This window comes from Leptonotus elevatus, chromosome 10, assembly GCF_054856555.1.
Source record: "Leptonotus elevatus isolate MCC_2025b chromosome 10, RoL_Lele_1.0, whole genome shotgun sequence".
Taxonomy (NCBI): Eukaryota; Metazoa; Chordata; class Actinopteri; order Syngnathiformes; family Syngnathidae; genus Leptonotus; species Leptonotus elevatus.
Genome location: NC_141248.1, coordinates 24,355,572 through 24,373,489, shown reverse-complemented (window position 1 = coordinate 24,373,489; position 17,918 = coordinate 24,355,572). Strand labels below are relative to the sequence as shown.

The window sequence follows — 17,918 nt, the reverse complement described above, 5'->3', positions numbered from 1 at the left end:
CTGTTGTACAATGACAATAAAAGCTACAAATTCTGCCTAGCAACAAATGACCAACACAATCAGAACCAATCCAAACGGTATAAATGAGCTTTTAGCAGCAGGCTAACTGACTCCAAACGGCCCACAGCGCCGGATCTGTGCGGCGAGTACAACGGCGGCTGTCACCAGGACGCCAATTGCACCCAGACGGGACTGCGGGTCAACTGCACTTGTCGCAGCGGTTACCAGGGCGACGGCAAGACCTGCGACGCCATTAACAGGTGAACGCAACCGGAAGCGAAAAATGACTTTCTTAATGTGTTTTTATGGTATGTAAAAAAAAAAAAAACACACACACATAGTGGCAGGCTTAAGGATGTATTTGGTGCCTCCTGCGGGTTAGTAGCAGGGTACTGCTCATTTTAGTGTATTCATATCGGTCAGTGCTTCTGCTCATGCTTAGGCCAGCAGACAAAGACTTTTTCACCTTGACTGCCCACCACGAGTAAAACGATTGATGTGTTTTCCAGGTGTGTGGAAGAGACAAATGGCGGCTGCAGCGACTTTGCATCCTGCAAGTTCACAGGCCCGGTGGGTACAAACGTACACAGATAACCCGAACTGTTTGCATTTTGTTTTGCCTTCTCAACATCTCAACCGACTTTTAAAACACATGGTAATTATTTTGAAAAAAACAAAACAAAACAAACAAAAACATTACTGCGAGCATTAGCGCTGAGGATGACCAACTTTCATTTCAGATGTTAGCTTCAACATTAGCTTACAACGTTAACTCCCAATGTTGGATTCCAATGTTGGCATCCAACTAATAGCTTCAACTTTTCCTATCTTGTTCGCTACCGACGTTAGCTCCTATACTAGCTTCCAAAGTTAGCTTCAACATCAGATTTCAGTGTGATTTTCTTCTGAAGTTAACTTTCCATGTTAGCTTCTAAACTTAGCTTAAACATCACCGCTAACATTAAAGTTGAGGAGTTAATTTCCAACGTTGTTAGCTTCTGAAATCAGCTTCCAACGTTAGCTTCAACTTTGCCTTTAATTTTACCTTCCAACATTGAATGCAATGTTCAATTCCATTGTTAGATTATGAAGCTAGCTCCAAATGTCGCTAAAGTTAGCCTCAACTTAACCTCTTAACATTAGCAACATCAGCTTTTGAAGTTGGCGCTGAGCTCAGCGTCATATACGAACATTGGCTTCATGATCCGGTTTCCCGTATTTGAGGGCTTTTTAAAGTATCCGTCTTCCCTCCAGAACGAGCGCGAGTGCGAGTGCTTGCCGGGCTACCTGGGCAACGGGGTCCAGTGCCTGGAGAAAGTGGTGCCCCCTGTTGACCGCTGCCAGGAGGACAACGGCGGCTGTCATCCCGCCGCCTCCTGCAAGGACTTGCACTACCACGGTAACGCTTACGTGCGGGTCTCGCGCCATTGCGGTAACGTCGCTTACCACGCAAACGGACCTCTTCTGTCTAACCTTTCTGAAAAATTTTCGTTATCATGGCAACAAACCTCTTGGGATCTTGAGGCCTGACAACTTGAATTCAACATTGAGACCTTGCGTCACTTTTGTAACATTTGCATAAGATGCTTGTTACCATGACAGCAGACATCTTGTGGCTTTTTATCTGTGACGATCTGTGTTCCATATGGATTACAATCAGACACGCTGATACCAACATCTTCATGATATCTGTAACCATGGCAACAAATCTCTCATGCTTGTAACCTTTCCACAAGGTTTCTGTTACCAACATAGCTGCAATGGCGTTACATACTGAACGACTTCTGTTATCCTCTTGTTACCACTGTAACGTGGCCACACGTAGTCTGTTACCATGGAAACGCATTTCTCCTCCTAACCTCGATATCTGTTACCATGGCAATGTTTCCCGAAGATCGTCTTCAAATCTGTGGCTTTCATTTCAATTGTTTGACACATTCTGATAATTCCACTTATCGTGGTAACAGTGCTACAATTATGTTCCCACGGTAACAGCCATCTTGTGACTTCTTTTTAACCTGCTAAACACACCTGTGGGTTTCATTTGAATTATTGTTAAATAACATGACCACCCAGGTAATTTGTCCTCTTTGGTAACGGACATCTTTTTTTTTTTGTTTACCTACTAACTGCTAACACAATCTGGTTACCCTGGTAACATTTTACAACCCTGGTAACGTGTCGACTTGTTTCCATGGTATCCACGGCCATGTTCCGGAGACAGTCATGTCCTTGTGTTACCGTGACGCCGCATCTATTGTGACTCACGCACACAACTGTAATGAGTGTACAGGTAATTACCATGGCAACACTGTAACAGGGGACAGCAGTGACAGTAACCACGGTGCCGCCTGCTTTGGGGTGGGGTGGGGAGGGGGGGGTCGCTTTTGTTTCCTGACAGACATGCTCAGCAGTCACTGGGTTGCCATGGCAACTGATGGCGCGGCGACATTGTTCACGTTACCGCACTCAACCTGGTGTCCCAACGTGGCACTTGTGTTTCCAGCCAATACGGCGGGAGTGTTCCACCTCCGCTTGCCGGAAGGAAAGTACAAGATGAATTTCAGTCAGGCGGACGCCGCGTGCCAGGCCGAGGGCGGCGTGCTGGCCAACCTCAAACAGCTGGGCGATGCACAACAGGTACACACACACACACGTCTATGGTTGCCATGGAGACATCAGCTGTATCTACACTCTCTTCATTGCCTCTGGGTTTCACTGAGACAAAAAAAAACTTTCGGCCAACATGGAAAGATTATAATTTGCTTCAGATTAATTTATTAATTCGTCTCTGTTTATAATTGACAATTTAGTCCAAATGTGGCCAAAACTGACAAAATTTAAAATAAATAAATGACTAAAAGTGAAAATAAAACACTGATATAAAAAAATTATAAATTAATTAATTAATTCAAAAATTAAATAAAAAAATATAAAACTATCCAAAAATAAATAAATAAAAGTACAAATTAAAAAAGATTTAAAAAAAAAAAATACATATAAAAATAAGTGTCAAAATAAATACAAAAATAAATATATAAATAGAATTAAATATCATTCAATAAATAGAAACGCTCATGAAAGTTCAAAGCTTAAATTTTCATTGCCATTTACATTGACACATTTTAATTTAGAGTGATGTAAATCATTAAAGAAATGTGGTAGCAACAAGTCAATATATAAAATATCTGGATTTATTTGTCTGTCATGGAAGATGTGGAATACGGAAACATTTGTGGGATTTGCATATTTCAAAAAAATGTTGCATTTTTGGGGGCGGGTCATTTTGCTTCTCATTTCTCTCCCATAATTCATAGAAATGCATATTGAATTTTTATCCGCGTTTTTAATTTTGGGGGGGTTAAAGAAAAAATAGATATATTTGTATTTGACCAATTGTGGTTATCCTTCCACATTTCTCGTCCAACTTCTAGAATTGAAATGAAACCCGTGCCGTGTTTGTGTCTCGCGCATTTTTGTGTGCTTGCAGCTGGGGATGCATCTGTGCGTGGCCGGCTGGATGGAGGGCGCACAGGTGGGATACCCCACGCGCTTCCCCAGCGTGAAATGCGGCGAGAACCACGTGGGCGTGGTCCTCTACAAGGATCCCGTGGACCAGAGCAGCAAGTACGACGCCTACTGCTACAGAATGTCAGGTAACGGCCATCTTGGCACGATCGCTTGCCGAATGTGGAAGGGTCGGGTCGGGTTGAGAGTTTGGCTACGGAAAAAATGGCCAATACGCAACATTTTCGGAATTCGGGGAAGGCAAATGCTGAATTTTGACTTCAAATCTGCAAAATGCCTCCATTCATTTCAATGGCGTTTTGAAAAACGTAGCCATTTTTTGTGCAATGTTCCCGCACGCCGACGTGTGCAGACGTGGACTGCGAGTGTCAGGACGGTTTCGACGGGGACGGCATCTTCTGCAACGGCGTCCTCATCAACGTTTTGGCGTCCTACAGCAACTTCACCCTCTTTTACAAGGTGAGGCGGCCGACGGTCTTCGAGGGCGTCGATCCAATCCCAACATTTTCTTTCTCTTCAGTCCTTGCTGGACTACGGCGGTTTGTCCGCGCAGGGCCAGAGTCTGCTGGACTTTTTGTCTCAAAGGCAGTCGGAGGCGACGCTGTTTGTCCCCCACGATGACGGATTCAGCCCCGGACAAGTGAGCCCTTTTTCAACCTGTGGATTATTTCCCATTTTGTTCTATTGTGCACAACGGCGGTCATTTTGCACAATATTTCACATCATGAATTATTTCTAGCCCGTCATTTCTATCGTGCAAGATGGTGTTGATCATGAATACATTTTTACTCTTTGGATTATTTTGGGTCTTTCTGTTCAATTCTATTTGCATGTTGACACTGATCAATATATATATATTTTATTCTATGGATTAATTTGAGTTTTTCTGTTCTACGGCGGTGATATGGATTATTTCTTGTCACTCTGTTTATTTATTTTGTGCAGGTTGGTGATTAGCATGAATCATTTCTACTTTTATGGATTATTTCAAGTCCTTGTGTTCTTTCTACTGCTTTTACTTCTCAGGTGCTCTCGGGTCGAGATGTGGAGTATCACATCTCCACCAATCACGTCAGACGACCATTTAAGGAGTTGCGACACCAGGAAGTCATCCCGTCCAGGCTTGGCTTCAACCTGTCCGTTACCCACGGCAACAACCAGGTCGCACCCGTCGAAGCGCTCGCACGCACGCAATCACCAGGTTCCGTCTCATTTTTGAACCTTTTGCGTCTCAGAGTCGTAAACTTGTCAACCAGCGCCTCCTCCTGGCCTGGGACATCCCGGCGGTCAACGGCATCATTCACGTCATCGAGGCGCCGCTCACGGCTCCGCCCCCTCAGGTGAGCTGGATTCATAGGACTGATGACGTAAATATGTAACATGAGACATGAAATCGGATCCCTTATAGATATTTGAAGACAAAATATAATGTAATGATACGAGTGACCCTTTTCTTATGGCCTGCCCGGTTGTGGTTGACTGTTAAACAAACCAAAGAGAATCACACATTGTGCCTTTAAAGCAAATACACTGCTATGCCTTGAAGTCCGTTAGCTTAATGCTAACAAACAATGTGAAGTGCCATCGAGAGGCTAACGTATAGCATCTGCAGTACATGGTGGTGCTGGTGTGTCTACACATGTAGACAGACAATATAGCAATATTCTTTATCCTCCGCAAAGAATGGTTCATGTTACCGCATCTTTTAGAAACTATTCGAGAAGCAGCAGCAGAATGTCCATTTTAAATGCAATCAAAAAGTGTGACAAAAAACTCATTTATTTTTATATTCCCTCACTGTTGGTGATTATTTTTTATTTTTTTTTGTTTATACAAAGTACATTATTGTAGAGTGAAAATTCTCTTAAAACACAAACTTTTTTTGGGAGAGAACACAATAATTTGATTTCGATTTGAACGAATGAAACAAAAGCAGAGGTGGCAAATCCAGGTCCAGAAAGGAAATCCCCCGCCACAGTTTGGCTTTAGCCCCAGGTGCTAGCTAGCTAGCTAGCTAGCTCCCCGGGTGCCTGTTTACCTGCGAGGGAGCTAGCTAGCTAGCATGAGGGGCTAAAGTTCAACTGTGGCGGGGGTTTCATTTTCTGAACCTGGATTTTGCCACCTCTGACAAAGGACAAATGATACATTCGCTGTATAAATATTTCAAATGTCAAAATGCAACATGACTCAAATTGCATTCCTTTTGTCAATGTGGACAAAACAAACTGATTAGGAAGCCATATTGAGTTTTGTAGTTTTCATATTTTCCACCAGGTCAACGTGGATCAACTTGCATGTATGAAATCATTATTCATATTTTTTTTTTATATTCATGCAAATTGTTACAGCAGTTTACGCGAATAATAACTCTATATATCGGTAGTAGCATTTTGAGAGCAAAGTTGTTTTGGTCGGTACTTAAAAACATCTGCTTGAAACCCTTCCAATCCGTCCTGAATGCTCGTTCCTCCGGTCGTCATGGTTACCAGCTCACTTTGAAGACGTGCCGTTTAACCGAGTGATTGATGTGCGTGCGTGTTTTTGTGTGGCGGCCAATCCAGGCTCCCCGTCACACTTGGCACGGCCGCGCCCACTCCAGCGGCACCGTGTCGGCCATCTTGGTGTCGCTGCTGCTGACCGGCGTGGCGGCGGGGATCGGATATTACGTCTTCAAACACAAGACGGACGCCTTCAGGTTTCAGTACTTCAAAGTGAGACGCACGCACACACGCACATGGGGGGGGGGGGGGGGGTTGGATGCTAACGGCCAGTGGCAGACATTTTGGAGTTAACCTTTCAGTAGGAATTGACTCATTAGCATTTTAGCTGTCTAATTGTAATGAATGAAGCGATTTTTGTCATTTGCGCTCTGCTTGATGGGGGGGGGGGGTCGGGGGGGTCACAGAGTCGTGAACATGATGCCAAGGCGGACACAAGATGACTTTACACGGCACAACACCTTTGACTCTTGAGGTCTGAGGGCAGATTAGATTGACACGGCAACACACAGAGGCTGAAATCGGATTGGACCAAAAAGATCCGACCAATTGAAATGCAAATAATAGCGGTGTCAACATTTGTGAGTTAATTTAAAGTTCCTTATACGCCACAATTTTTTTTTAACGCACGATTAATGACTTTGAACGGAGTAGACGTGTCAATAATAAATGAATAATAATAATGCATATATTTGTGGAGACTGGGATCAAGTTGTATTTTAAAATTTAAAAATGTGTGCAGATTTTCACAAGTTACTTCATATTAAAGATTAAATTAGAAAAATGCACTGAGCTGTCACCAATGTCTTAAAAATGCAATTATGCCATCTAGTGGCAGAAAAATTACCAACACAAACCACCTTTTTACTTTTAAAATGATGAAATTACTGTTTCAATTACTAAAAAATGCAGCGATATTTCCATGAGTTTATTTGTTTTACACTTTTATGTTAACAAGAGTATGAACAATTAGAAAAACATATTTTATTGTACATTTAGAACAGATAAAAAATGTGAGATTTTTGAAGTTCTGCGATTAATTACACTAAAAAAAAATTCATCGCCTGACACCCCTAGTTTCAGACAGAAATTAATAAAAAAAAGAAAAAGTAATTAAAGTGCACGTTTCACACATCAAAATCAGGACTATTGTGTTTGGCAACGATGTGGAACTAAATGAAAGCTTTTGTCCATCAAATCAAGCTTCAATATTTGCAGTTGCCATTTTATTTGCCTACAAAAGGATAAGTGACGCCAGAGCGCATTTATCTCGTCATACCGCCCCGAATGGCGCCGATAAACGCTTGCGAATAAGTCGTCGGAACAAATATGTCAATTTAGCTTGACTTCCCATCGCCGCTAACGAGCGCTCCTTTCGCGTCATCAGAATGACGACGAGGACAATCCCGCGGGCAGCCCGTCCAAACCCGCCCTGGTCTCCATCCCCAACCCTTTGTACAGCGGCTCCAGGGCCTTCGCCGAACCTTTTGGGGTGAGTCCCCGAGACGCAACGGCATCGTCGGCGATAGGTCGGTCATGTGACTCCTTCCCCTTGATGTTGACCTTCCCTCCGTGTGACAGGAGACCAGTCACGGGGCGTTGCCGGCAGAACCTGAGGAACCTCCAAAGATCTTGGACCTGGACCAGTAAAAGCGTTACGGGCATTTTTTCGTGTATGCACAAATCAAAGCTGTCGCGCAACAGGAAGACAAAGTGATTGTCAATAAAGTTTTGCACTAATCGTTTTCTACCGACCGCGCCTCACATGACTCAAATGTGTCTAATCATCTCAGTTGACGAGCTCCTTTCAACCCGTTCGCTAACCAAAACAGCAGCTATGGAGGATGAACAGATCATTTATAATGCCTTGATTAGGTACACCCGGGATTCTCGTCCCCTTGCCCACCCGGAGTGGCGGCCATCTTGGCCAATTGATTAGGTACACCCGGGATTCTCGTCCCCTTGCCCACCCGGAGTGGCGGCCATCTTGGCCAATTGATTAGGTACACCCGGGATTCTCGTCCCCTTGCCCACCCGGAGTGGCGGCCATCTTGGCCAATTGATTAAGTACGCCCGGGATTCTCGCCGCCCCCGATCCCTCACCTCCCCGGGGGCAGCGGCCATCTTGGACAGTCTCTGATGTGTTTATTGGTACATTTATTGCTTAAAATGTCCATAGCATTTATATGACGAATATCGCTTTTGCTTATCATAACCTTCGAACGACCTTATAAACAGCATCTTTCCACTGCTGCAGCGCTTGCGATTCCTGATTACGCTCGCATGTTCTATGTTGACGTGTCTGAAAAGGTCGGCAGTTTTTTCTGCTGACCTTTATCAGAAGGGGGAAGGAGGAAGTCGACAAGTTTGTCTGCATGCTCTCCGGCCGGTGGCCCCTGGCGGGGCCCGGGGGTCGTCCCCTTTGGCGCTGCCGCGGCCTGGGGGGCCCTGAGGTGTTGCGCTTGCTCCGTCCTGGCGGGGGTCGACGGCTCCCCCCTTTGGTGGAGATTTTCATGCACGCCAGATCCACCACACCAGCATCTATCGAAACTCGCACACAATCTGCTTCCTCCTCAGGTCGTTGAATCGGTGGAGGCCGTCTGTCCTTCCTTCCTTCCTTTCCTCAGTCTCTCCTTTGGTCTCTTGAGGTCTCCCTGATTTGTTGGAATTTGGATGTTTCTGGGGTTGGTGAAGAACTCTGGTTGGCGGCCCGGTGGGTGGTGTCTGGTCGGTGCTGGATTTCACGTTCCTTTCCTTTCTTTGGTCCTTCCTCGGGTCTCCTGACGGCGGTGTTCGGTTTAGGTGAACGGTATGGGATTTTTTTTAATAGGTTTTTGGTGAACTAACGAACACACTCACACGCACGCACATATTCTCTTTACTCATGAAGGAGTAAACATATCTGAAGGTCTGCTCGAAGGAGAACCGCATTGTTGCGTACAAAGAACTGCGGAAGAAAACTCACTCCGCACTGAACTCTATGAGACACCAATTGGCAACCCGGACTTGATCCTTTTCACAGATGGATGTTGCTTCAAAGGCAACGATGGCCTACAATCTGGATTGGCAGTAACCCAACCCACAGAATCTGGTTTTGAAGAAGTCCAAGCAGAAAGAATTTCAGGCTCTCAGTCAGCACAAAGAGCTGAAATTTTGGCAGTAAATATTTACACAGATTCGGCGCATGCACACATGACAGTTCATGTTGCATTCAAAGAATGGCAGCGAAAACGATTTCCAAACTGCAAGCGGTACACCCATTAAACATCAGGACCACGTTCTCAAATTGCGAGACGCTTTCATGCTCCCAACAGCGGTGGCAGCAACAAAATGCAAAGGTCCCTCTCGAACTAATGATTTTGTATCGGCAGGAAACGAATCAGCAGATCGAGCAGCAAAAAAAAGGTTGCGGGGGTACCGACCCAACACTCCAACTCACTGCAAGTGAGTCTGAATGTGACAATCCGCAGGAGGTGACAGTAGAAACAGTTCAGTTGTGGCAGGAAAAAGCAAGTCCAGAAGAAAAGAGTGCGTGGAAGTCGAAAGGGGGTGTCAAAGATGAGGATGGCGAAAAGAGGGTCAAAGCGTTCCGTCTCAGAAACGATTGAAAAATCTCATTTCAATTTGGAACATGCCATGGAGGTGCGGAGTCCGTCTTGAAGGAAAGGGGGACACGTGGTTCCACATCTCGTCTACACCACCCGCCAGATCCGCCTCAGGCTCAGCGATCCCACCACCTGACCACGGCCGGAAAACCACGTCTACTGGTCCAGTGTCAGCTGGCCCCCCTGTTGATGACATCATTCAGCAAAGGTTGATTTCACGGTATACGGGCAGAATAACCCCGGCGAATCCGCCTGGGACCAGGTAGTCTAACCCTGAGGTCCCGAAGAAGCCGACTGCGTCTTCGTTCAACTCTTCACTGGAGAACGGGCGCAAGACCCTCCCTCCGTCTCACCGTGGCATTCCCGCTCAGACTTGCAACAGCCTCTCTCCTGGTTTTGGTGCGTCTTTCCTGGTCGTCCAGCTCACCAACACGACGCTTACTGAGAAGATGATGATTTCCAATCTTTCCACACAACCCTTTGCTTAATGCTGCGCCAGCCGTCTGCGACGATGACGCCGCTGGCACCTTTCTTTCATTTTGTTCATTTCATGTGTCGGACTCTTTCGCGTCCAAAAGGGGGATTGGAGTGCGTCTTCTGCCCAGATTTAGTCATGACTGTATAACTTCCTCACTTCCTCAGTTGAGCTCTGTTCTGTGGCCAGATGTGTCCTTGAGTGATATCGCATATCTCTGCACGTCCGGCTTATCAGTTAACTTTGCTGAACTGTTTCCTGGAAACGTTGTGGTACCGCCCTTCAAGATAGTATAAGAATGTTGTAAGTCCTCTGTAACTTCGCACTTGTGAGAAGCTACAGCCATCGTCTGTAACTCACTTGTGCCCGGAATATTCTGCAAATAAAAGCTTGGAAGGAACTGTTCATCGTCTCCAGCCTGTATTCGGCTAACCAACATTCTCACTGCCCGAAATTAAACGAACACGCGGAGGAAAAAGCATCCTCCAACATTTGCCATTACAATTAAATAAGTCTTTAACAAAAAAATAATGTTCTTAGCTATCCAATTTTGCAGATCCATCGTTCCAAATAAAAGACTGATGTGTTATTGGGTGTGACGCATTTTCACGGCAACAGCGCTTGTTGACAAAACGCTGACAATTTAACAGAGACATTATAGTTGCACAACAACAAAAAATTGAAGACCTCCTAAATTGTTGAAAATGGTATATGGAATAAAATACCATAAAGATCCTGGAGCTTTCATACATTCCTTTAACTTTTAACTTTTAACCTTGGTCGCGGTTGTGCCAGATAATTGCTGACGCAAACAAAGGGGGCGGACTGCAAAGTGTGTCAGCCACGCCCACAAATTAGCACACAACTGAAATGGCGAAAAACAATTTGACACTAGATCTCCTCAATTAATTGAGTAGCGCATACTTTACTTTTTAGTCACATTTTCAACAATTACCTTCAAACATTTCGGAGCAAATCTCCTAAATTCACAAACGCACGCGCACACACGTTTGGCGCCGATCACTTCCTGTTGTGCGGCGTACTTGTGTGTGCGTGAAATAAGAGCGACAAAATGGCCAACGTGCGACTTCTCACACGTTGGACCTCACGTGTGAAAATGTCTCCTGGTCCTTTCCTTTTTCGGCACACGTGATGTTTTCCTTTCCAACGTGTCTGCCGGCTTTTCAAACGGACAAATGAACAAATTTGGAATTGTGTACGTGTGTGAAAACAGGGTGCCAAAATGGAACCTGGGAAAATGGCCCCGAGTCATTTTGTCTTTCTGGTCCACACAATTTTAAACAAACGAACACAAAAACGTCTCGTACCGAATGAGTTCAAAAAATACAATACAGTATTTGAAAGCATTTACAAACAAAAGAGTTAAAAGACGTTTAAAAGCAAGAAAATAAAACGTTAGCTTGCTACAAAAACGTTGTTTTAAAAATGCTTTGAAATCAGATCATCCCATTTGCGTGTAGCATAACCGCTAAATGTTTGCTATGAACTCTGAGCGCCTCGAAATTGACCCAAATCTCTTTGACTGTAAATGAATTTTGCGTGCAAGTCCAGCGAGTCCTTCCTCCACACGCGCAAGCACTTGCACACAGACACGTTCACAAAAACACACAAACATACACACACACACACACACACAATCTTGCACAAAAACACAACCACACAAAAACAAACACGCACACAAAATTGTAAATAAAACATCCTCAAACACAAATACACACGTGTGACGCAGTGGTGTACGTGCGTGCGCACGTTTGTTGTGCGTGCGCATGTTTGTTGTGCGTGCGCATGTTTGTTGTGCGTGCGCATGTTTGTTGTGCGGTGTCATAAATCATTGATGGCGTCGAATGTTAGCAACTGCGAATGTGCTGAGCTGGTCACGAAAGAGTCGCCGCCGTTTAACAGATGTGCGTGACACGTCGACATGTCAAGATGTCTGCGCAAATATGCAAACATTACGCAAACGTGCACGCACACGCACACACACACACACGTAGTGCCAGTCGGTCGTGGGATCTAAAATAAATAGAGGGTCTGAACTCAAAATCTCCACAAGCCGGAACAAACAGGGAAGTTAGGAGAGAACATTTTGCGGAAACGGAATTTGAAAAAAACTGTGTAAAAAGGCTAACGTTCCAGCTTGAAATTGCTACGGCTAACATTAGCATTTGAATGCGAACAGCTAACAGGCTCGATTGTAAAGCATGCTAATCAGATCAAATGTTTTAGATTCTGAAAACATTATTTGTTAGCGTTTGTGTGTAAACTGCGTGCGATAAAAACATTTGGGCAGCATTTGAAAGTTTATAGCCCAAATGCTAACTTTTTAGCATCATTGTTAACATTGTATGCGTTCACGTTAGCATTTATGTTATGTGTCAATCCAATTAGACATGACAAATTGACAAAAGCATTTGCTAGCCCAAGAATGCTAACTGTGTAGCATTTATGTTAACATTTAGTTAAATGAATGTTCACACTTATGTTAGCATTGCACGTTAATCCAATTAAACAACAATAGCATTGGAGTACTGAAAAATGCTAAAACTTGTAGCATTTCTATTAACAAAACTGAAAACAGAGAACATGTACATACGTCCTAATCCGATAAAAAATGACATTAACATTTTACTCATATTTATAAAACATGACGAGCACGCACACACGCCCGGTTGTGTAAAATTACTCTAACATTAACACTGTTAGCATTTGTAACACTGAAAATGTTCATTAACAGAGAAAATTTACTTAGTTGTCACTAGCGAATATTTTTCAATCGATTCATCTATCAATTTTTCTATTGATTCATCAACCAATCAGATTCATTTTAATGTTGTATTTAAAATGTATTACAAAATAGTTTTTTACCCAATTACTGTTCATTAACCGGTGATTGGTGATTATTTCGTACTTTGTATTTGTAGAGTGCTTTAAAAAAAAAAAAAAAGGTAAAAGTAAAAACCGGTGTTTACAAATGTCTCATTTGAATTAAATCAGTCTTCTTTCATGAAGGACTACAGAAATCAGTGAACAATTGCTGTTGATATGCTAAAATCAGAGGATTTGGACAATTTCAAATAAAAAAAATGGCTCCAAACAATTACTCGGTTATTAAAATAGTCGTCCACTAATTTGATAATCAATTGTCGATTAATTTTGACAGCTCTAAAACGCTTTACAAATCAAGTTGAGTTATCCAATAAAAGCTTATTTTAGCGTAGTGCAAAATCAAAGGCGAGAGCAGCGAGCTAGCTTGCGGGGTGCGTGTGCTCCTTCACTGCTAACCGCTAGCCCCTTTTTGTTGCCTTTTGAGGGAGAAGGAAGAGGAGGAATAGAATGAACACGTGAGAGGAGAGCGGCCATGTTGTTTACGATCCATGCTTTCCCTCCCCTCCCCGTTTTTTCTCTCTTTTTTTTTCTTGTAAAATGGCTCCCAACCGCCCCCCCCATCCCCCACCAAAGCTGGAGGCTGAAACCAAAGCTGCGTCGGGGCTCATGCCGCACGCCGTCGTCGCGAGATAGCGATTTCTCGTTCAGTAAAACAGCCATTCGATATCTCGAGTTACTGGGGAGGAGGGAAGGGTTCCGAACCTTCTGACTTCTCAATCTCTATGTTGGGATTTAGACGATGAGGAAAGCGGATTTGCGACACAGGCGCCACTTTTCGTCATGCGTAGAGCTCGTTTGTTTAATCAGAAAGTCCCGAATCGACGCAAATGCGTTATTAATTGTACTTTTTCCCAAAAACACGATATAGTCCAAAGGCGGGCGCGTCACTGGATTTTCAGCGTCCGTCGTTTGACAGTCGTCAACAGTCAGGACGTCCTTCTGTCGTCGTCAATCCCTCAACGTTAAAATGACGGCCGCTATTTTAGGAGCCAACAGTCAATTTCATGGGCCGCAGTCCCGCAATCATCAGTTCGTCAACATTATTTTAATCACGCGTCTGTCGTGCTAAACGGCATTTTGTCACGACGACAGCGTCCGTCCGTCCGTCCGTCCGTCCGTCCGTCAGGTTTCCATCCCAGATTTTTAAGCGCATTTACTGAAAATGCGACTTCTGCCCGTTTCCATCTGTTCTTCTTTTGGGAATATTGAGAGGGGACTCCGTCGCTGTAGGTGGCGCTGTACACCGTAGAGATGCGATCCAGCAGTCATTTCAAAGAAGAAGAAGAACAGAAAGCGATTTTTGATAAACCGTTTTCTATTTAAAAATAGCATTAATATTCGCTTCTTTAATTAATTCCAAAAAGGTTTTCCGTTTGGTCGCCCCCCCAAACTTACTTTATCGTCCGACATTGCCTTGTGACTGCAAACGTACGTAACATCCGGTCTTGTCAGCGCTTATTCGCCAAAATTCGCATTTTCCTTTTTTTTTGATGCGCTTCAAAATCCACCCCCTCAAAGCGTCAAAACTTTTTTGTTGTTGCGAATTTTGGGCCCTTTTTGGAATTTCTAGCGTTTCCATTTGGTTTTATTTTTGCATTTCTTGAAAATTCAAATGAAAATGGGTGGATGGAAACCCAACTATTGACCGACTGACGTGCCTTCCGTCAATATTGACACGGAATTGACAATTCCGAACATTTCCGCAATGCAAACAAACGATGCTTTTGCCCGTGACAAGCGTTCAAAGCAGACAAGATTGCGATCGCCAAACGATATTTCATCACATTTTGAAATCTAAATCATCTTCACAAATCCAAGTCCAACGTTTTTCAGCGAGCTGTGAGTTGGCCGCCATTTTGACTTGTCATAGTCCCAAAAAAAATGGAAATCCAATTTAGTCACAAGGCTAACACAAACATACGGAAAATATTTCCTTTTTATTTTAAAATCAACGGCCGAGCCCGGCGTCTTCTTTCGGACCACTTTTAAATCCGTCCGCTTGCTTGATAGCAGCTACTCGCTATTGCTAAGCTAACTTGCGCATTTTCATATTTTGTATCCTTTGCGCGGAGAATAACAGACGCTAAGAGTGAGCATTTGAACGCAGCATGCTTTTCACCCGCTGCTGACGAGGAGCAACGTTCACAAGTTGTTTGTTTTCTTATGAAAATAAAAGCTGGTACGTTGGACGACGGGACGAGCGAAGGGAGGAACGACACTGGAAGCGGCGCACCGGTTAGCGTTGTTGTTTTTGCCGTTTCTCCGTGCTGAACATTTGTTTGTTTTTTAACGGCCAATTCGTTTTGTTTCGTCGCCACCGATTCGTGCGCCGCCCTCGTGAATAAAAAATGATTGCCAACAAAAAGCCTTTGTACCCAAGAAACAGATTTTGTTTTTCCTGAATTGGCGCAATGAAACCTGAACCTTTAGTCAGGACATTCCAAGAGCGCTACAAAATGGCGCCCTCGCTGTGGATATAGTGGATGGGGTCGGAAGCGGTTGTGCGGGAAAACATCAAAGCAGCGTCGTGGTGGTGTGTTTTGGTTCGACGCTCCTCCCGCCCGCCGGCCCGCCTCCCCGCCGGCCCGCCTCCCTTCCCCCCACCACACAAAGAGCGCGGCCTGCACAAGCGACTGCAATCAGTTTTGCCTGAAAAGTGACACTGTGGCGGCGGCGGCAGCAGCAGCGGCGGGAGGGAGGGAGGGAGGAAATGGCGGAAGGAAGTGAGGACGGCGGCCGACCTCCGCTCGCGCGCTCGCGCACGGACAAAACAAAACTGCAAATCATCACACCGTAAGATTGACTTTGTGGCTAATGCATTCATCAGCCCCCGACACTGCTTTCACCAATGGACACCAAATTGGATGGCGGTGTCTACTAAATTTTTTTTTTTAAAAAAGTCCCAAGGACCCGTGCCCAAAGTCGGCCATTTTGGCCAAAATTCAACCACGACTTTTCAAAGCAAAACCTGTGTCGGTTTCAAGGTTCGAAACGAGTCGGCCAGACACCAGTTTCTATAACGGACCCGCAATTGGGTGGATGTATCTTTGATGGGGACTAAGCACGTCCCAAACTGAACAGGAAGTCAGCCATTTTGATTTGGGCAAAAATCCGACGAAAACCACGACTTGCCAAGCAAAATTGCGAATTCCACAGAAGAAGAAGGAAAACGATTACGTTATCAGTTTTACCAATGGATACAAAATGAGGTCGACGTGTCCATCATGACTCGGTGCAGAAAGAAGTCTCAAGAAAGAAACCCGAAATGGAAAAGGTAGTCAGCCATTTTGGTTTTGGAAGAAAAAAAAATCTGATAACATAATAAAGTTTCCTTTGCAATTCACGTTTGAACGTGGTTCGAAACAAATCGGTCCAAGACGCCAAGTTTCATTGACAGACACAAAATTGGGTGAACAAATCCATAATGACAAGACGCACAATGAAGTCTCAAGGTCAAGTCAGCCATTTTGCTTTTGGAGAACTCCAACTAAAAACCATGACTTTTCAAAGCAAACCATGTTGACTCCACAAAATATTTGTCTTTGCTTTTTCCATACAAACTTGTTGGGCCGCTCACACAACAGGCGGGCTAATTATAGCATGATAGCATGATAGCATGATAGCATGTCGCTCTCACACCGGACGTCCAGCGGCGTGCTTTCGGACTGCTGAAAAATAAACAACAACAAAACCCGTCCTGACACCAGCTTCGCCGATCGGGACAAAATTAAGATATCAGAAGCAGAATGAACGAGCGAAAAAGTGTGCAGGACTCATTGCTTAAAAGTGAATAGGAAGTCGGCCATTTTGAGAAATTCCAAGGCTCGTCTGTTGACAAACTTTAATATGCCCCAATCGTGTTTTCTTTAAAGTCTCTATATTAGATCCATTTTAAAATAAAATGTTTTAGTACAGTGGTTGTAGTTTCTTTTCTATTTGATTTTTGTAATTGCCATTAAAAAAAAAAAAAAGACAAAATAGTGAAGCACCTAAATCATATCTTGATCACTCCTGAATGGAAAAACTAGTTCAATTGGTTGAATGCAAATTTACATACGTGACATTTATTGATTGGGAACTTGCCCAACTTTAGTGGAGATATTCCGATTATAAGTCCCGGAAGTCAAATTTACTAGTGATGCGCCGAATCTTCGGCCACCCAAAAATTTCGGACGAAAATGGCAAAAATTTGCATTTTGCTAAATAGGCCTAAATATGTTATAATAATATAATTTTAATTAGTTATAATAAATGCAATGATAATAAAAATTGGCATCATTTTTTTTTCGCCAAGCATTTCTCATTTTCGGTTTCAGCTAAAAATTTCATTTCGGTGCAACCCTAAAATTGACTTAATATTTAAGTCTGGTTATTGTGTTATGTCGCTAAATTCCAGAGGACACAAACACTGCGGGGTGTGAAAAGGGTGGATGGTATTTGTCAGGGTTGAGTCAGAATATCAACAGATCAAAAGTATTGGCATTGCGGCAGTTTGGTGTTCAATATTGTTGGGTCGGTTTGGCCTACCACCGCCCCCCCCCGCCATTTTTTAAAATGAGAAAATTAAAACTAATATTATATATTCAGTAATAACCCATTTAAATAGAATTCACAACAAACATTGTCGCGCTTTCTCCTTCAATGCACATTTTGCCGCTCATGGCAAATTTTACAAATTTTTCCAAATTTGCGGCCACCCTCGTTAAACGGCATGTTAACTGCAATGTTGATAGTAAAGGAAGAAACTTGTCAAGATAATCACATGGCCGGCACGTTTCAAATCGAGAGAAAACAACAAGGTTTATAGGACTGAACCCTGAGGCACACCATAATATTTGCGATGTTCCAAATGTAGTATAAGATCCAGGGGGGTTCACTGCAAAATAAAAAAATAAAAATTCCGAG

At 43.8% G+C, this 17,918-nt stretch overlaps 1 protein-coding gene across 1 annotated transcript in view; it reads left to right on the top strand.

The window, feature by feature from the left end:
• stab1 (stabilin 1) overlaps positions 1–7,780 on the top strand; it is a 38,222-nt gene extending 30,442 nt beyond the window's left edge. Inside the window, exons 58-69 of the mRNA XM_086086947.1 lie at positions 128–260; positions 510–570; positions 1,255–1,399; positions 2,507–2,640; positions 3,491–3,656; positions 3,881–3,987; positions 4,049–4,168; positions 4,555–4,689; positions 4,764–4,868; positions 6,090–6,239; positions 7,414–7,518; positions 7,608–7,780. Of these exons, the coding sequence (XP_085943073.1) occupies positions 128–260; positions 510–570; positions 1,255–1,399; positions 2,507–2,640; positions 3,491–3,656; positions 3,881–3,987; positions 4,049–4,168; positions 4,555–4,689; positions 4,764–4,868; positions 6,090–6,239; positions 7,414–7,518; positions 7,608–7,676 (1,430 nt within the window). The 3' untranslated portion in view covers positions 7,677–7,780. The remainder of the gene's footprint in view (positions 1–127; positions 261–509; positions 571–1,254; positions 1,400–2,506; positions 2,641–3,490; positions 3,657–3,880; positions 3,988–4,048; positions 4,169–4,554; positions 4,690–4,763; positions 4,869–6,089; positions 6,240–7,413; positions 7,519–7,607) is intronic.
• Positions 7,781–17,918: the final 10,138 nt, after the last annotated feature.